We start from the raw sequence: 21,355 nt of genomic DNA on the forward strand, positions 1-21,355 counted from the left end.
TCAAGACCTATTAACAGTATTGTTCTTTATCTTGTGTAAAAATTATGCTGCAAAAAAAGGGACGAATACAAAGAAGGAGTTTATGTTCCCACTATTTTGATGACTGGTTTTTCAGTTTAAAACCCTGGAACTTCCTTTAAAGATGATTGTTTTTCTCCAACTTCCACTAGTTCTTACATTGTTAGTGTCAGGTTTGGCTATTTTTAATATTCCAAAATGCAAAAAAAGAATTCAAAAATGAGGGATGGAAGGAAATTTTGCCTTTTTACATAATATTCAAGTTTTTATTTAGACATTTTTAAAAGGTACTTTGAGGAAGCTGTACAGCTGGGGGACAAGGTAATCCTTATAATGTCCATCAAGAAAACCTTTCCCACTGTTGTGCACAAACCAGCAAGGAACATCGGTTCCCAGCACCATATCCGTTCTGTAGTCTTTCTGCAAACCCCTGTAAAAATAGATGTTAACTGCAGTTAGGTCAGGGATTGGGGAGACAGGGACATACTTCTGCCATTCTTGGAAGTTACTATTATTCCTACTGTGCTCACCCTAGCAGCATAGGGCATCTGGGGCATGGGGTAGAAGCGAGGGGTCAAGAGAAGGAGGTAGGTGAAAGGGCAAAGAAAAAGCAATGTCTATTTAAGTGCTCAGCTGGTCTGTTCATATTTCCTACATGGAGACATTGGGATGTGGACCTTTCCAGAAATGAAATTGCAAGGGATTATGGTCCAGCTCTTCATGAATTTTAAGAAGAATAAACCTGAGGTCATACACCCTTTTTGTTATGGGAGGATTATCGGCCCCGGTTACCCCAGAAGTTGTCTGGGGAAGTCAAGGAACTTTTTCCTTGAAACTCCAGGAGTTTTCCCTTGAAATCAAGTAGGCCTCACCTTGAGCTCAACCAAGGATAGACACACCCAAAAGAGATAAGCAGCACCAGATTGAACTGAGCATGCTCCAGGACCACCACCCCGCATTCCAGCCCTCCTAGCCCACCTGGATGAGGTAATCCTATTGGGCGTGATTACACCAGGAAACGCCCACCAGCAGACTGCTCCGACCCACCAGGATGGAGTTAACACCCATCACCAGATTGCTCATGGACCAATCATCACCTACCCCAGCCGCCCACCAGACGACCCCCAACCCATCACCCAATAAGGGACATTCTTACACACGCCATCTTAGCCCTATAAAAGGGCGCTCCCCAAGCTAGTTGGGGAGGAAAGCGTTTTCTCTAAAACCTTTCTCCTGGCCAGTTTCTCTTGTACCCCAATAAACCTGTTCTTTTTATTCCTAAGTAGGACTTGTGCGAGAGTGTAATTTTTCACAGAGGAATCCTAAGGACCCACGTGCTTTCTCCCCATATCACTTTTCATTTCTTCTTTCTCTGTAAGTGGGTCCATAAGAGCTACCCACTCAAACCCAGCTAACTGATAAAACAATGAACACATTCAGGAGGGATGTTTCGTTTGCAAGGGAGATAAGTATGAACAGCATTCTTTATCTTGGAAGGTTATTTGCAATTACTGCTATTTTTCAGGCTTAGTGAAACACAATTTGTTTGCATCTTATAAATATGTTGAAGTTCACAGCCTGCATAGGTCACAGTTACTATAGAAAAAAAAAACCTGATGGAGCTAGAAAATAGACTAGGTTGTACCCTGTGGAATTGAAGTATAAACAAAAGGGAAATGGAATAATTTGCTAACTATTCTTAGCATTTTGTAATACACAAATATATCTAGTCATCTTTTGTGTTTAAAGATGAGCTGTCAATGATGTTCAGACTGCAAAAATGCTAAGTTCTATATTTAATTATTTTCTAGTGAGATTTGATCAGTTTGAGGTGAGAAAGGTTTGATACCTTTTCATTCTCTCCACTTCATTTCGAAGTGGAAATTCAATCCTGTTAGGGCTTTTTCTTGCCCAGGAAGTTCAATCAATCCAAAGACCCACCTGGTGACAGTTAGCTTGTGTCCTTTCACTTCCATACTAGCTTCTGGCTTCCCAGGGTGTTGACCAGGTCTCTCGTTGAAGATCCGTACTTCTGGCTCATGCATAAACTGACCTAAAGAAATCAAATGTCAAAGTTTTATTAGTTTAGCTAATACTTGTTTGTTCTATTTTGGGCTTTATCAACTTAGATTGCTGTGTGTGAATCCTGTTGGTTTGTAGCATTCCTTCCATTGTTTTTAGGGTGGGGAAATGAACTCTTGGCATTGAAAGGAGTGATGTTTAGGAGAGGGTCGTGCCAGGTATATTTATCAGAGAGCTGTATTCCCTGCTGTCTTCCCTCCCTCCTGTACTCATCTCATGACAGATCTGAGCATGACATAAGTTTGTTAGGTTAGATTAAATGAAAATTGCAGCATCGATGTGTACATGAAATTTAGGGAGCCACAGAAACGGGGAGCAGAGCCTGCTAAATACACACTTCTGCTGCTTAAGAAACAGGGAAACATTTTCTTTAGGACATTGAAAGGCTAAAGGAAAACAATCAGCCTCATTATCGAACTCATTGCCCTTGTGAACTACTTAACCTTATCCAGCCGTTTAATAGGCAGTGGGTAGAACACCTGCCCTGGAATCAGGAAGACCTGAGTTCAAATCTAACTTCAGACACTTAATAGCTGTGTGACTCTGGGCAAGTCATTTAACTCTATTTGCCTCAGTTCTTCATCTGTAAAATGAACTGGAGAAGGATATGGCAAACCACTCTGTTATCTTTGCCAAGAAAACCCCAAATGAGGTCACCTAGTCAGACACGACTGAAGTGACTGTACATCCTGTTAAATACATTGAGTTTAAGACTGTAAAGCTTTAATGTTTAGATTTTACCCGTCCTTTCAGAAGATTACTAAGCCTCAGGGATAGAAGGGATTTCTGAGATCACCTAATCCAACCAGTAGATTCAATAGGAGCATCTTTCGCAATATCCTTGATAAGTGAATATCCGGCTGAAAGCTGGCCGGTGGTGAAGCATGTCTCACTTCTCCAGGCAGCCCATGCCATTTTTTTTTTTTTGGTGAGGCAATTGGGGTTAAGTGATTTGCCCAGGGTCACACAGCTAGTAATTATTAAGTGTCTGAGGCTGAATTTGAACTCAGGTCCTCCTGACTCCAGGGCTGATGCTCTATCCACTGCCCCACTTAGCTGCCCTCAGCTCATGCCATTTTAAGACAGCTCTAATTGTTAGGAAAATTTTCCTGACATTGACCAAAATCTGCCTTTCCCATGGCTCCTCTTTCTTTCCTCTGGGGCCAAGCCTATGAGGATTCTAGTTTAATAAATTTAATCCCTGTTTCACAAGGGGTCATAGATTTAATAACTGGAAGGGAATTTAGGTTATCTAGTCTAATCCCCACTTTTTACAGTTGAAGAACTGAGAACTAGGGTGCTAAAGTGACTTGCTCATGATCATACAGGCAATAAGTGGCAGAACCAGGATTTGAACACAGATCCCTGTCTCTAAATCCAGCACTCTTTGCACTATACCACACTGCCTCACACACGAAGGTAGCCATCATATATCCTATAGATCTTTCCTATTCAAGCTAAATAGTCCCATTTTCTTCAGCTAATCTTGAGGTGGCATGGTCTCTAGCATCGTAAAAATTGTGGTTGCTTCCTCTGTGCATACTTCAGTTTGTCAACATTTTTCTAGACTATTGCACTTAGAACTAAATACCCCACTCCAGATATGGTAGGGCAGCTAGGTGGCTCAGTCAATAGAGTGCTGGGTCAGGAGTCAGGAAGACCTGAGGTCAGATCTAGCCTGAGATACAAGCTGTGTGACCCTGGGCGAGTCACTTAAACCTATTTGCCTCAGTTTCTTTATTTATAAAATGAACTGCTGAAGGATATTGCCAACTGTTCCAGTATCTTTGCTAGAAAACTCCAAATGGGGTCACAAAGAGTGGGGCATGACTGAAACGACCAAACAACAATCAGATAGGATCTGCACCGTGAGACTATTACCTTTCTCCTCCTGTTATGTTTTTGTGATTATGGAATCTTGTCTCTGAGGAAACATTGCTTGATTTTTGAAATATCCCTGGCTATAGTTCTCGTTCATTCTCCTCTGAGTTGTCAGGTTCTTCCCAGAATTACAGAATCTCAGGGTTAGAAGGCACTTTAGAGTCCAATTAATCAAAGGCATAACTGAACAAGAATACCCTCTGTGATATATTCAACAAAAGCTACAGCCTTTGCTTGAATGGGGTGAGTATGGGGGAAGTCAGTTCTCCTTTTGATAAGTTCTAATTATCAGCAAGGTTCCTTTCTTACATCAAACCTAAATTTACCTCTTTACAACTTCCATACTTAATCTGCATGATCTCTGTTATGATCAATAATTAGTTCCCTGGTTTTCTCCAATTGCAGTTTCTGGCTTAGAGAAGAAAGCCATCTAAAGTCCTAATAATAACTAGACACTTGGTGGTAGCTACCATTTTCAGACAAATACTTTACCTATTAATCCGTGGGCATTCAATGAAAACCTGTTTGTAGGAGGGATATAAATACCCAAGAAATCAACATTAATGGGATGTTTCTTCCAAACACGGTGAAGTAAAACTGAGAAGGACATGTCTCTATCCAGGGTGATTTTCACAATCTTCTCTTTTTTCACTGAGACAAGCAACCTAACACAAGATCAAGGCCAAAGTAAGATTAATTTTATTTCTGGACAGACCCAGAGAGTAACTCCACTCAACCCCAGCAACAACCATGAGCATTTCTCAACACTGCTTTTCATAGTTTTTCTGTTTAAAGAATTTTATAAGACATTGTTAATGTGGCTGATATTTAAGTCATTATCTCATATTTAGGTCAATAGACTAGAAATACATGGTTGACTAGATTATTTCAAAGGTAAAACATAAATGGAAAAAAAATTGCAATACAGTGGTACTTACTTCTTATGAACAATGTGAGCTGTGTCCAACCATGACAAAATGGTAGTGTGGGGACCATTTTTCAGGGTGATCATCTCTGTACTAATTTCTATTTTCATGTCTTGGCTTTGGAAATAAAATGCAAGTTTTCCAAAGTAGGTACTTAGTTTTTTATTCTTGGGCATCTTGGCTCCAATGAGCTCTCCATTTACCAATACACCTATAAAAAGAAAAAAAAATAATGTTCCCTTTATTTTTCTTCTTTTCTGTAAATATTTGATAGAAAGAAAGAGTATTTATTAAGTGTTTAGTATATGCCTGGCACTGTGTTAAAAGGTGAGGATACAAATACAAGCAAACAAGACAGTCCCTATCCCTGAGGAGCTAACATTCCAAAAAGAGGGGACAATGCCTAAAGAAATGGGAGCTGGAAACTGTGTGGGGTGAGAGGTATCTGTTGGTGAGGAGCAGAGAAGGTAGAAAAGCCTAGAGAGCCACCGGGTAGCAGTGAAGTGATCATGACTGGGGTCCTTTATCGAATGGTGGCCTGAATGAGGAAGTAATAAGTTAGGAGAGTGGGGCCTCAGGGCAGACGTTTCTCCAGAGTAGCTGGCGAGGAGGCAAGGTGATGGAGAAAAATGGAAAGTGAGATGAGTAGAGGGAATAAAGAGAGATTAGCTGGGGCTTTTCATGAAGTGGTGTTGCAGGTGAAGGGGTCCCCCAATCAGGAGAGCAGGGCCTCAGGGCAGACGGTTCTTCAGAGTGGGAAGGCAATTGATTAGGAGATGAAGTCTGGATAAATCTGATTAAAAATGCTGACATGGGGATTTTTTTTTCTATATTGTAAGAACCCTGAACATTTGATATCCTTTATAAATTGTGTCTCATCTCATAAAATCCTTTTCCAGTGCTTTCTCAGGATTAAGTGGCTTGCCTAAGGGTCACACAGCTAGTAAGTGTCCAAGGCCAGATTTGAACTCAGGAAGATGAGTCTTCATCATTCTGATACAACTGTCCTTCCAGTCCAGTGATGCTATATGATTGTGAATTTTGGAACATGTCAAAATCTAAAAGGTCAAAGTTAAGGGTGATTCAAAGGTGCAGAAGTAATCCTTCTTGGAGGAGAAGGTCTGGCAAGTTCTAGGATTTAGGAATGGTCCTGGCAACAGATTGGGTAAGCTGTTTAAGGACCAACTCAATTAAGTAAAGAGAGGCCCATCAGCAGTAGGATGAGAAGTAGGTGCTGAATTCTTTGACCAAAGAAACCTGTGAAACAAAGAAATATTTTAAAATTGCCCTCAGTCCTACACTTTCTACTTATGCAATGATGATGAGGAAATGGTCAACAAGAGCTCAGAGGGTGCTAAGAATCTCCATAAACATTAACTACTGATAGTCTAGATGTGAGATTTATCCAATGACTAACAAATCAATGTATTATTGGAAGAACTTAGAAGGCTGAGAATGTCGATGTTGACAATCTCAGAGCAAGCAATTCCAGAGGAAAAAGCAAGGTTTAGCCCTTCATTAATAAAATTTAAAGCACATTTACACACATGCTTATATATGTACATATATAATTATTCAGAATAAGTATGTATGAAAATTATACATATGCAATTATATATTTATGAACCCATGGTTATTATTTGAAATGGACAAACACCAGAAGCTTTGCTGTATAAACTAGGGTAAAGGAAGGAAAGCATGTATCTAAAACCAAGAACTAGCATTACTTGAAATAAACACTAGAAACTTTTTAGTATAAACTGAGATAAATCAAGGATGCCCCTTCTCACCAGTATTATTTTATATAGTTCTAGAATTGCTAATTATAGCAATAAGAAGAGAGATTGGAATGAAAGATGTAAATAAATGTTGGCAATGAGGAGACAAAATATACTTATTTGCAGATGACATGATGGTTTTACTTAGAAAACCCTAGGAATCAATGGGGGAAAAAACCTAAACTAATTAGGATGATTAATAGAATAGGTAAAGTAGGATACAAAGTAAATCCACAAAAATTATTAGCATCTCTATATAGTACCAATCAAAACCAGGAAGAAGCAAAAAGAGAAATTCCATTGAAAATAACTACAAAATGCATAAAGCATCTGGGAGAAACCTACCAATACACCAAGAAGACTTCTATAAATACAAGTATAATATACTCTTTTAGAAATAAAGGAAGACAAATAACTGGAGAGACATTTAGTATTCATGATTGGACTGTGCAAATATAATTAAAATAATTATACAGATTTAGTACTATACTAATCAAACTCCCAAGGGATTTCTCTGTAGAACTAGACAAAAAAAAAGGTTTAGAACTCAAAGGAAAAAAAGGGAAATAAAGGCAAGGATGAAGAGGAACATAACCTCATCAGACATTAAACTATATTATAAAGTAATAATCATCAAAATTCTTTGGTTCTGGTTAAAAGACAGAAATTTAGCTCAACGGAACAGACTAGCTAAGCAAGAATCAATAGCCACTGAAAACAGTAGTCAAGTATTTGATGAATTGTGATGAATGCAAGGACATAAATGACTAGGGGAAGGCATTCTTATTTGACAAGAATTAGAAGGGAAACTATAACTTAGTGTGGCAGAAATTAGGTTCAGGCCAGCACCTAAGTGGCACAGTGGATAGAATGCCAGACTTAGAGTCAAAGAAACCTAAGTTCAAATCCTGCATCAGGCATATACTAGCCGTGAGCCCTTAGGCAAATCACTGAATCTCTCCCAGCCTCAGTTTCCTTATGTGTAGAATGGAAAGAATAATAGCACCTATATCTCATGACTTTTGTGAGGATCAAATGTAATAATATATGTAAAGTGCTTCACAAACCTATAGGTGTTATATAAATATTAACTGTTGTTATTATTATTATTAGGAAGATAAATATGAATATTTGACCTGAATAAGAAAAGTCACATCACTCATATGAAATTATAGTCTAAGTGCTTCACAGACCTACAAGTGCTATCTAAATGTTTGCTATTATTCCTAATTATATACTATACTATACTATAATATTTATATATTGATATGTTCATATGTTTATACAAATGTAATTTATATACTATATAATTATTAACAGTAAGGCACACATCCATATTTGATTTGAATAAGAAATGTCCTATAAGCTGTATGAAATTATGTTCCAAATCAAAGAAGATAAATGTAAATTAATATAATTCTAATGTAACACTGTCACATTCGTGAGACCCAACTAAGCCAAATTATTTCACGTATTCATATATGAAAAAGAGGACAACAGATATAGGCAAAATTGTCAGTGTTTTTATAGGGATATATTTTCATCATCAGTAATGGAAGAAATTACATTTGGACGCTAGTATCTTAGTCTTTAATGAGCTATATGAGGAAGTCAAAATGTCACTTAAAAAGATGAAATATATATATGTATGTATGTATGTATAGACACACAAAAACCTCTTTGTGTCTAATAGTAGCCATGGGAGAGAAGGGAAGAAAAAATTTTATATCTTTATTATATATTTAAAAGGAATAGCAAGCAGTTTCACATGGAATCATCTTTTTATTATACTATGTTATGGAAATGCTTGTTTTATTCCATACATTAAAAAATTAAACAAAGAAACAAACGAGATGAAATCAGGAGGAATGGATGGATGAAGGCAAGTATACATTAATGAAGTATTGGATCTGGAGTCAGGAAGACTTGAGTTCAAATCAAGCCCTAGACCTTGCTAGCTGTGTGACCCTGGGAAAGTCACTTAACCTCTGCTTGTTTCAGTTTTCTCATGTGTATAATGGGCATAATAATGACATCTACCTCACTGAGTTGGGGTGAGGATCAACTGAGATAATAATTGTAAAGTGCTGAGTACATTGCCTGGCACAAAGTAAGCACTGTATAAAGGTTAGTTTTTATTATTACTACTACTACTAAAAATATGTATGAAGTTATAAAAAGATTGGGAATGTTTTTTTTTGTTTTTTTTTTTTGTTTTGTTTTTAGTGAAGCAATTGAGGTTAAGTGACTTGCCCAGGGTCACACAGCTAGTAAGTGTTAAGTGTCTGAGGCCAGATTTGAACTCAGGTACTCCTGAGTCCAGGGCCGGTGCTTTATCCACTGCGCCACCTAGCTGCCCCTGGGAATGGTTTTTTTAACCAGATGATATTTTTACTCCCTCCAAAAGGCAAATGACTCATGTACCTTCCTTTTCAGCCTTATAAAATTCTAATGAGAATGATCTATACACATATAGAGAGTATTTTTCTTGAAAAAAAAAATGGGAAGGGAACAAACAATTTGGCTTTTGTAAACAATTTTCTACAGCAGATTTTATCTTTGTAGTCATACCAGTGACTCAAAGTTGCAAAGAATACAAAATCCCAAATGGGTTTCATGATTGTGAAAAAGCATTTGATTTTATAGAACAAAAACGGCATCTGAAAGGCTCACCCCCAACAGGGAGTCTCTTCAGTATGTTAAGATCAGATAAGAATCCTTGATAGATTTAACAGGTCTAACACTAATGATTTAATATAATAGATGATGTCAAGTGTGCCCAAGTCCCTATTTGTGGGTGATATTGTGGTGATTGCATTAAGCTTCAGAACATTATAGTCTCTTCATTGAAATACATGATTACTCAAGAGAGGTCAATTGAATAACTGATTGAAAAACTAGATGAATGAAAAATGCTTATTGTCAAGACAAGAACATACAATTAAAAGGGACATCCTTTGAATGAGTACACCACTGCTGGGGAATAATAAATTAAAGCCAGAACTCAACAGGAAGAAGAGAATGGGCTAGATTGATTTGGAAAATTGCACAGTGCCTTTAAAATTACAGAATGCTCAAAAACCCATCCTTGTTCAGTCATTCTTAGTTGTTTCCAGCTCTTCATGACTCCATTGGGGGTTTTCTTGGTAAAAATACTGGAGTGGTTTGCCATTTCTTTCTCCAGACCATTTTACAGATGAGGAAACGAAGGTAAATAGGATAAAATGCCTTGCCCAAGGGTCACACGGGTAGTGTCTGAGGCCATATTTAAACTCAGGAAGATGAATCTTCCTGACTCTAGCACTCTATCCACTGTGCCAACTAGCTGTTCATCATTTTGCCACAGCTATCCTTTTTTTTCTTTGCGAGGCAATGAGGGTTAAGTGACTTGCCCAGGGTCATGCAGCTAGTAAGTGTCTGAGGCTGGATTTGAACTCAGGTCTTCCTGAATCCAGGGCTGGTGCTTTATCCATTGCACCACCTAGCTGCCCCCCACAACTATCCTTTTAGTAATGCTGTATGACTCTGCATCTTAGAACCTGTCAAAGTCTAAAACATCAAAGTTAAAGGTGATTCAAAGCTCAAGGGTGAGACTCATGGTGGATTTAAGTAGGTTTAAACATATTGGTGCCATGTGGGAAATGTGCGATTGGAAGAAAAGATGGGTAGCTTATATTATGTGAGAGGGAAGATAGCAGATGGACCACTCAAGGACTGCCCTGGTATCCTTTGGGAAGCCGTGTACAAGAACTGTCAAGGGCGAGAAGGCATACTTGTGTTGTGATTCACACCGATGGCAGTAATATCCACATAAACATTTAAATATGGAAGAAGGATGATCTCTAAAACTCATTACTTATAACATGTTTGATAATGATAAAAAAGTTTTTCCAGTAATAATTAAAGTTAATGGAATGGATTACATTGTTCCCAGAATACTTTTCCTTCTAAAAAGTCCAAACCTTTAGGGATATAGTTGGGAGAACTGGCAATCTTGAATTCTAGTTGGGATTCCTATCACTAACTATAAAACTTGGAACATATACCAGCCTCTTTAAGCTTCTATAAAACATTCCTGTCTAGTTTATCATATAGGGTTATTTCTTTTTTCTTTTTTTTTTTTAGTGAGGCAATTGGGGTTAAGTGACTTGCCCAGGGTCACACAGCTAGTAAGTGTTAAGTGTCTGAGGCCAGATTTGAACCCAGGTACTCCTGACTCCAGGGCCGGTGCTCTATCCACTACGCCACCTAGCTGCCCCATATAGGGTTATTTCATTTCAAATGAAATAATGTATGTAAAATGATTTGAAAACTATAAAGCACTATATACAAAGGTAAGGCTTTACCATCAATCAATCAACAAGAATTAATTAAGGACCTCTTATGTGCCAGTTACTATGCTAGGTACCATGGATATAAACTTTAAAAATGTTATAGTCCATCCTTTCAGGGAGCTTATATTCACTTGAAGGAGACAACATGTACACATATAAATGAATGCAAAATGTATGCAAAATATTATCATAATTTCCTCATAATTCTGTGAGCTAGGGAAATATGAAGTTTCTATGATGATGGCATAAGGAAAATGATTCCTGAGTAGTGGTGATGAAGCATAAGAAATGCAACATTTGGTTTGGCTGCCTTAAATTTAATTTATTTGTCACTTACCTGTCCCTGGATCAGAAACCAAGTTGAGGATTTTACCAGGTTCTGAATCAATATTGAAACAAATGTTCTTTTGACTCTTCGGTAGGTAAATGATGAAGTGTGGGTCATTCTCAACTGAAAAATAAGCACAGAAAGTAATAAAAGCAAACAGAAAAGGAGCAAAGCTAAAATGGTGTTTCGTATCTTCTTCCGGAATAGTTGCATGTATGCTTTATAAACATGTTAGTATCTAAAGAGTTTAAATAAATAAATGTGTCTATTACTGTTATAGTCCTCTAATGTTGCACTACAGTATGTAGAGGATTCTGGGTTTTTCAACTTCTGGAGATCTCTTTACAGAACTGGAAAGTCATTGAGTACAGACTTAATGATAGACTGAATTCCTGTTGTCCATGGATCAGCCTATGTAATTTGGAGAGGCTCATTTCCAGGTTATCCAAAGGTGATAAATTTTTCAGTCACTGACCTTCAAAGTTTATCTACTATGTTATATAGTGGTTGTAGTCTGTTTTGTTTAATTACCATATGGTGAATAAGTATAGAAGTAGCAAAATAAGTAAAAAACCTGTTATCACTAAAGAAGATATTATGTCCCCAATTGCATTTTAAAGTATGTACAAGAACAAAGAGAAGCAAACTATCTTGACAGTACATTTTGGCGGGGAGGGTACTCTGTGGCACTATATTGGTTTTACACCTACCTCTTCGACTAATTCTTCTCTATCTCCATTTTTGCCCATAACTCTCTCCTTTTGACTATAGACATTTCCCAAGGTTTAGATTTTTGCCATAAACTCTTCTCAAGAGAATTTATTATTCTCATAGCTTTAAGTCAACCAACAAATACTACTTAGAAGTATAAGATATTCCTTGTCTTCAAGCAGCTCACAATATAATTAGGGAGATAAAATATAAACACACGCACAAAAAATCAATGATAGAAGAGATAATTGTTAATTCAGCACAATAGCACACAAAATATCACAAGATGGTACCATATGTAATTGATTGCCAAATAAATGATACAGATGTTATCTATGCTAATGGAGTCAAAGTGAAAAAAAACCAAACCACTATTCTGAGAAGGCTACAGAAAGTAGGTTAGCTTTGAACTGGGACTTGAAGTACAAGTTGAATTTGTATGGGGGTGGGGGAAGTAAAAGGAACACACTTTTTTTTTTTTTTAGTGAGGCAATTGGGGTTAAGTGACTTGCCCAGGGTCACGCAGCTAGTAAGTGTAAAGTGTCTGAGGCCGGATTTGAACTCAGGTACTCCTGACTCCAGGGTTGGTGCTCTATCCACTGTGCCACCTAGCTGCCCCAGAACACACTTTTATAAAAGTAATAGTACAGAAGTGAAAAAGGACGTATTTATTAAAAAAAAATTAGAGAAATGGTAAATTATTCTTGTTTAGTTAGAAATGGGTACTCAAGATTAGAAGTAGTTGAAAAGGAGAAAAATTGGGTTTTGGTTATTTAAAGCCTTGTAGGCCAGGATAAGAAATTTGGATTTTATTTTATAGGCAATGAAGAGTGACTGATGGTAACTATAATCTCTCTTGTCCTGTCATACAGATAAAAGAGCAGGAATAGGAGCAGAGATGCTACATATTTTTTTTTCCCTTCTAGGAAATTTCTTCCTTGTTTTAGCTGAAACAGAATAGACTGGGGAGAGTGTTAGCAAGAGAACTGAAAACCCACCGAGTCTATGGAAATCGCAAAATTCTTGATAGAGAACTTATAACAACAACAACAATAATAATAGCTAACATTTATCTGCTGCTCAGTATGTACCAGGCACTGTGCTAACTACTTTATAGTAACTATCTCACTTGATTCTCACAAGAACTCTGAGAGGTAGGTGCTATTACTATCCCCATTATAGAGATGAGTAAACTGAGGCAAACAGAGGTTAAATGTCTTGCCCAGGATCACACAGCTTCTAAGTATCTGAGATCATGTTTGAACTCAGGTCTTCCCAACTCCATCTACTGGGCCATGTTAGAAGGAGAGTCCAGGGTAGCACAGCCTCTTTCTCACTCTCATATTCACACTCCCAGTATGGGTCCACAGAGGACAGCTGCTACTTTGGATTCTAAGGTTCTAGACCCTGTAGGTTTGCAATATTAATCCTAAGCCTCAATAAACATCCACTGGTGTGTTTCCCATTAGTGATGTCAATAGATACAGCTATCTGGTAGCAAAGGTCAATGCTAAAATGGTACGGTAAAAACATTAGATACAAAACATCCCCTACATAAACCTGGGGTGCAGTCTTCCACAAATGTGTATTATCGTTATTTTGAAAATTCTTGGTAATAGATTCAAAAGTGTGGTTCTAAGTTCAGTGCATTTCAATACTTAGCTTTAATGGCTATCATAGCTGAAGATTGCTCACCAAGATATGTAAATCTAAATGGAAGAGGTGCATTATAGGCAATACTTATTAAATCATGATCCTTATTTTTCTTTTCAGTCCTACTCACCAATGTTGCAAAGACTTTCATTGAAATTTGGCTAGTAAACATGGAATGTGAATTCCTGGATAGTAATCTGGAGTTGTTGGAAACTGCAAAATGTTGAATTTTCATGTTTTTTAATAAATAGTTTCAAAACACATTGAAACTTCATTTGAAAGATTTTCAAACAGGTTAGAAAATTCTGCTTACAATTTTTTTCTTTTCTTTTCTTTTTTTGCTGAGGCAATTAGGATTAAGGACTTGCCCAGGGTCACACAGCTAGTAAGTATCAAGTGTCTGAGGCCAGTCCAGGGCTGGTGCTTTATCCACTGTGCCACCTAGCTGTCCACTGCTTACAAAATTTTAAAATGTGTGGATGTGAAGGTTTATATAGGTAACATTGTTTTTGCATAAAAATGGTTTTTTATTATCTTGCTAATCATGGTGGCTTCATACTCATATTGACTAATGTCTCAAGGTATAATATACGTTTAGGGCAAGATTCTTCCTTGATGATAGTCAATGTGAATCTATATTGCAAATAACCTTCTTGATAGTTTTCAATTTTTTGGACACATACTTATATTGTTATTGCTTTTACCTCTTCATGTGGCTGGAGGAAAAAAAAACCTCATGCTAGAAACAGAAAAGTGTCAGTTCTCTCATTTTCTTGTCCCTAAGTAATCAGATTATTAATGTTGTCTTCATGCCAGTACTTAGCACAATGCTTGCCAAATAATAAGTGCTTAATAAATGTTTTTCATTTTGTAGGAATCTTTTTAAACCACTTACCAATTTTGTGAGGATTAATTTAGTTTAAAATATTATAATTTGCAAATCCACTAAACTGGGCACATATAAATTGTAAATATCACAACATAGTAAAGTGAACAACAGTAAGGTTACTATTGTCAAACCTTCATCTATGTGAAATGCCTACTCTTCCCTCAGGACACCTTCTGTGACATGTGGACAGTTGAAGGCATTTAGTCCATCTCTATATTAATTAGTAAAGCTTAATTTCTTTCTTATTTTTCAAAAGAAATAAATGAATGGAAGTTCTCATATTTTCTTCCCAAACTCCTGTGAATGGACTATCTTGAAGACTTCCTGGGGTAGATGAATATGTGTTAGGGATCTTGCAGATTGTATCCTTGGTGGTATCATTTCTGAGTTCCCTTCTAACCCTGAGATTCTGTGATATTCTGGGTGGCATTTTCATATTCATTTCACCCATCTATGGTCTTAAATTTTTTTTTTTCACGTTTGCTTCAACCAGCTTTTGCTGTAACACACTTCCTCAGCATTCTTCTAGTCAAAAGCACAGGAATAGCACAAAATCTCAAAGAAATGAGAACTTGTTTGGCACATAATAGGCACTATATAAATGCTTATATCCCTTCCCCTTTTACTCATCTATCACCTAATATCTGGAATGTTCTTCTTCTCCCCATCTAGTTCTATTGAAATCTTGTCCATTATTTAAAGCCCAATTCAAATGCTGTATGTTCTATGAAACCTTCTTTGTCCTTCAATCTGTAATGATCTTTTCTACTTGGGAGCTTTGTTAATACTTCTCTATGTACATAGATATTATTTTGTATTACAGTTTTTTGTGTATGTGTTGTATCCCCCTTCTAGATTGTCAGTTTCTTGAGAGATTCAGTAAGGCTCTAATTTATTTAATTTTTATATTTCTCCTACTGCCTATTAGATTCATCTGCACATAGTAGATACTTAATGTATGTTGTAGTCTGTTGAAGTTGAATTATCTTCAGATCAGAAAAACTTATTACCCCTTGATCTTTTTTTTTTTTTTTAGTGAGGCAATGGGGGTTAAGCGACTTGCCCAGGGTCACACAGCTAGTTAGTGTTGTGTCTGAGGTTGGATCCATCTAGCTGCCTCACCCCTTGATCTTTGAGCTAAGTGTAGCAATTTCTCAAAGGCAGCCATGCTGAATTTGAAAAATCTTCTAGTTCTCTGGAATATGGATCTTGGCTTGAGGCATAGCACTTTGAAATAAGATCTGGGATGTGAAGAGAAGGGGCAAAGATCTTTTACCTCTCATTACATGAGGAGGAGGAGTTGCTACAAGCACTTGAGCTTGCTTCACACTCATCGGACCCATTGTTGGTGTAGGTTTGGCCCAAGACGGGATTGAACTTTGAGTAGCCTTCTTGCCATTCGATAATAAGGTACCTGTGTAAATAGGAAAATGGATTCTCATTATCAGGTAACACACACCAGGCACACACAATTGTAATTATTTATAAATAAATAATATTAAAAATCTGTTCTATTCAATTTGCAGTATCCTTTTCCTATAGCCCCCTTTCATTTTTGCACTGTATTTATTTCTTCCCCTTTTCAATTATGTCCATGCATGCCAGCTACTGTAGTATTTTTAAAGTTATTGACATTGTTAGGACATTATTAGTAGTAGTTATTTACTTATAATATGAAATTGTTAGACCAAATGATCTAACTTGTAGCTTTAAGATCCTATGATTCTACAATTCAAAAAAGATGTTTCATTGCCGGATCTTAGCAAAGATTATATCCAGTTATCCGACTGTGCATTCTTAACTATTTGTATCACCTTCCTAGGATGGTGCATAGGTTCTTCTAGCAGCTGTTGCTATTAGGAGTTGGCATGCCCCTCAGAACTAGAACCTCAACTAGCAATCATATAATGGTGATCTTTGTGGTTGTTGGTTTAGTCATTTCAGTTAGGTCCAACTCTTCATGACCCTATTTGGGGTTTTCTTTTCTTTCTTTCTTTTTTTTTTTGGTGAGGCAATTGGGGTTAAGTGACTTGCCCAGGGTCACACAGCTAGTAAGTGTTAAGTGTCTGAGGCCGGATTTGAACTCAGGTACTCCTGACTCCAGGGCCGGTACTCTATCCACTGTGCCACCTAGCTGCCCCTGGGGTTTTCTTGGCAAAGATATGGAGAGGTTTGTCATTTCCTTCTCCAGCTCATTTTACAGATGAGGAAACTGAGGCAAACAGGGTTGAGTGACTTGCCTAGGATCACATAGCTAGTAAGTGTCTGAGGCCAAATTTGAACTTGGGTCTTCCTGACTCCAGGCCTGGTGTTCTATCTGCTGTGCCACCTAGGTGTCCTAAGGGTGACCTTTGTAACTCCTTGAAAAATCAGTGATTATTTTCTCTCACAAATCACCATTGGTATGAAAAGTCTGGCATAAAACTAGGGAGGCAAGTTTGATGAAATTCCTTTCATGTATATATTTATGTATGTATATATGAAAGGAATGTATATATTGGAAAGGAATATATATATATATATGAGATGACTAAAGAGAATTCATAAATAGAGAAGAGAGAGGCACATGGTAAAGAGAACACAGCATACTTACTTCCAACTGTTTATTTGGTACTAGGTAGCCCTACATTTGCAGTAGAACTGAAATCAGGACAAATTTGTAGGTTTTTCAGAATCTAGAACTTTAGGCTTGGTGGTTGTAGTAAAAGAAGATTCCCCATTCCTTGATTAATTTAATTTATTCATCTAATTAATTTAAATAAATTAATCAGGAATAGAAGCTAGGAGATATTGATAAAAGATATTATCAGCTACCCTAAGCACAAAAAGGAAGTGTCTCAATAATGAGTGAGGAAGAGTGCTCAGGTCAGCCAGTTGGTCATTTCTAGCTCTGTATATATTTTCCTAATTCTGATCCCATATCCTTATCTAGCAATCTTCTCATCTTGATTTGGTTTTCCAAGTAGGTTGCCCTACTGAAGAGAGATGTTCCCATTATAAAATATGAAATCATTCTCCTCTTTTCCAAGGGCTTGATCAATCTCAAATCCTTTGGTCATCAAGGAAATGAGAATAATTGCTTTGGAGAGAGTGGTGGCAAAGGTATAGTCTTCTTGCACTTTATCCTCCCAACCCTGACACATCCAGTGATCAAGTGATGCTCACCTTGTTACTGTTTGTAGAACAAGAAATTCCTGACTCTAGGCATTTTCTCAGTCTGTCCCCCTACTAGTAATTTTCTTCTTCTTCCTGGCTTCCTTCGAATCCCAGCTAAAATCCCACCTTCTACAGGAAGCCTTTTCCAATCTCCCTTAATTTTAGTGACTTTCTTCAGTTGGTTATTTCAGATTTACACTGTATATATCTTGTTTACACCTATTTGTTTGCATGTTGTCTTCCCCATTAGACTATGAGTCCTTGAGAGGAGGGACTGTCTATTGACTTTCTTTGTGTTCCTAGTATTTAAAACAGTGCCTGATGCATTGTAGGTACTCAATAAGTATTTATTGACTGACTATCACAAGATCTATTCTTAAATAACAAATTACTAGTGTTAACCTGCCATCTAGTATTAACAAGACTGAAAATATAGACAACATTTACTGTGATATGTGCAGATGTTTCTCAAATACATTTTACAGGAGTCAATCACTAAGAAAGGGAAAAAAGAGACCAATAATAGAGTGACTCTTCCAAAGTGCACCACATTGAACAGCTAAAGTACCCATTGACATAGGTCAAAAACTGCAACAGTAGGGCTGGGCCTTGAAGTGACACAGGGTGGTTTAGCCTTTGATCCAGGGCCAAAGAGATAGTCCCTATGCCTTTGAACTAAGTGGAAACACTGACCCTGACAGCAAGGTCTTCGTTGGTCCATTGGAGAGTCTGCCAGCATCCTCTCATCCCCATCAGCACTTTCAATCAGCATGGCAGTGAGTGGACTTACAACATGGTGGTCCAAAGACATCTGCAGGATGGTTCTTGTTATTTTCTTTTTGTCAAGGTTTGTGACAGCCAGACTCCTATATTGGGGCAGGAGGAGAACCCAAACAAACCATCACTAAAACAGTTCAGACTGAATTAGAGACTTATTTTGGACCCAAGTTGACTCTTACATTTGTGGGGAAATGCCCAGTTGATTGCTGTTATGATATACAATGCTGCATCAAGGTAGGCAAAATTCTATACTTGTTACAAATTAATTGGTTAAACTTTATTAGAAAAATAAGATTTAGGGGGCAGCTAGGTGGCACAGTGGATAAAGCACTGGCCCTGGATTCAGGGGGACCTGAGTTCAAATCCAGTCTCAGACACTTGACACTTACTGGCTGTGTGACCTTGGGCAAGTCACTTAACCCTCATTGCCTTGCAAAAAAAAAAAGAAAAAATATTTAATTGATGTCTTCTGTTTTTTACATCATCACAGTTATCCCCACAATCCTTCCTCTTCTCTCTCCAAGTCATTCCATATAACAAGTAGCATTTTTTAAAAGAAGAGAACAATCAGCACAACTGGACAATACTTTGAAAAAGCTCCAAAACATGTACAATGTATAACAACTGTGGACCTCCCACACTCTCAAAGGAATGGTTTAGGAACATCTAATATTTCTTTGAGTCCTGCTTGTTCTTTATAATTTTGTCATATTCATTTTTGATTTTTTTTGGTGTTTGGTGATTCTTCTATTTACAATATTTGTAGTTATTTTATATAATGTTTTCTTGTTTTTGCATACTTTGCTTTGTAATCAGTTCATGCAGATCTTTTCATGCTTCTCTGTATACATCACATACATAATTTCTGACAGTATTATTTCATTACATTCTTGTAATACAATTTGTTTAACTATTCCCTAATCAATGGGCATCTACTTTGTTTCCAATTTTTTGCTATCACAAAAAGTGCTGCTATAAATATTTTGCTTTATATGGGGATTTTCTTTTTATCAACAGTATCCTTGTAGTATAAGCTCAGTAATGGAGGATATGGACATTTTAGTTACCTTATTTGCATAACTACAAATTGCTTTCCAAATGGTTGTACCATCTCACAACTCCACAACAATGTATTTGTGTGCTTATCATTCCACAACCCTTACAACATTGACTTTTGATATTTTGTGTCATCTTTGCCAATCTGTTGGGTTGTGGGTTTTTTTTTTAATGAATCTTGAGTCAGTTCATTTTGCCTTTATAAAAGGGGATGAGTATTCTTCACCTTGATTTCATCAAGGAGACAAAGTCTATGGTTCATAACCTTACTTCCATCACAGTCACTCTACAGTGCTTTAGCGAAGAAACAACCATACCCCTAATTTGCCTGAGTTATTTCCTATGTACTAACTCACTTTCACTTTTCACTTTTCACTTTGACTACTGATAATGACAACATTTAGAAACAAATGTATACAATATAAATTTATAGGTTGAATGCCATACCAATCCAACAATCAAGGCATTACTTTTAAGAACTAGACAAATAATAACACAATCCATCCAGATGAGTGAAAGGTCAAGATTCTCAAGGAAAACCATGAAAAAAAAAGTAATAGGGAAGCCAGCCATTATTGGATCTTAAATGACATAATTTAAAGTAAATGCCATCAAATCTGCTTGATGATGATCATAATTAATTATTAATAATAATGATAATAACAGCTAACATTTGTATGCTACTTACTATGTGCCAGGCACTGTACTGAGTGCTTTACTGTTTGTTTGTTTTTTAAACAAAACAGAACATTTGATTGGTGAAGTAGATGAGAGAACAAGACCCAGAAGCAAACACAGCAACATAGTGCTTGATAAATCAAATGACTCCATTTTTGACAAAAACTGCTAGAAAAACTGGAAAATAGTCTGGAAGAAATTAGGTGTAGTTAAAAAATACACAGTATACCATAATAAATTGCAAATGGATACAAGACCTAATTATAAAAGGTCATATAAAATCAGAGGAGAAGGAATGGAGAGTCCTTTCATAGATATGGTTAGGGAAAGAATTCTTACCTCAACAAAGGGCAGAGGCAATTATAAATAATATAATGGATAGTTTAGATTATATAAAATTGAAAGTTTTTTTTTTGCATGAACAGAATAAACATACTTAGAACTAGAAGGGAGATAATTAATGGGGAAAAATCTTTGCAGCAATTTCTGATAAAGTTTGAATATCCGAAATAAAGAATTGGTACAAATATAAAGAAGAACCGTACCTCTGTAGATAAGTGGTCAAAAGAGATGAACAGGGATTTCTCAAAGGGAGGCAAATTATCAACACACATATGGAAAAATGCTCCAAATAACTAATAAGAGAAATGCAAATTACCACCCCCCCAAGTTTTCATTTCATACCCATCAGATTGACAAAGATGACAAGAGAAAAAGAGAAACTAGAGGCAGCATGGAGGTGCAGATATGGCAATATACTATTGTTGGGTTTGTGAACTGCTTCAGTTGCTATGGAATATAATTTTGACAATCTAAAAAGTTATTAATCTGTATAAACTCCTTGATCCATAAGTACTCCTATTAGGCACATCGCAGGGAGCACAAGGACAGAGTGAAAGGACCCATATGTGCAAGAATACTTAGAGCAGCTCATTTTATTGTAGTAAGGAGCTGGAAACAAAATTGATACAATAATCTGAGGAAACTTTTGAAGTCTAGAGTGGTTATTGCTTTTGACAGAATTCTGAATATGGCAATTTTATTACTACCTACCAGTTGAGAAAATGTATGTCTTTCCCGTCTTT

At 36.9% G+C, this 21,355-nt stretch overlaps 1 protein-coding gene across 2 annotated transcripts in view; it reads right to left on the reverse strand.

The window, feature by feature from the left end:
- Positions 1–255: 255 nt before the first annotated feature.
- ITIH2 (inter-alpha-trypsin inhibitor heavy chain 2) overlaps positions 256–21,355 on the reverse strand; it is a 54,400-nt gene continuing 33,300 nt past the window's right edge. For both annotated transcript variants that reach the window (XM_043968378.1, XM_043968379.1), the window contains exons 16-22: positions 18,450–18,622; positions 15,877–16,014; positions 11,357–11,470; positions 4,920–5,118; positions 4,474–4,646; positions 1,960–2,071; positions 256–448 (exon numbers count right to left, since the gene is read on the reverse strand). In XM_043968378.1, the coding sequence (XP_043824313.1) occupies positions 289–448; positions 1,960–2,071; positions 4,474–4,646; positions 4,920–5,118; positions 11,357–11,470; positions 15,877–16,014; positions 18,450–18,622 (1,069 nt within the window). In that variant the 3' untranslated portion in view covers positions 256–288. The remainder of the gene's footprint in view (positions 449–1,959; positions 2,072–4,473; positions 4,647–4,919; positions 5,119–11,356; positions 11,471–15,876; positions 16,015–18,449; positions 18,623–21,355) is intronic.

Source organism: Dromiciops gliroides, chromosome 5, assembly GCF_019393635.1.
Source record: "Dromiciops gliroides isolate mDroGli1 chromosome 5, mDroGli1.pri, whole genome shotgun sequence".
Classification (NCBI taxonomy): Eukaryota; Metazoa; Chordata; class Mammalia; order Microbiotheria; family Microbiotheriidae; genus Dromiciops; species Dromiciops gliroides.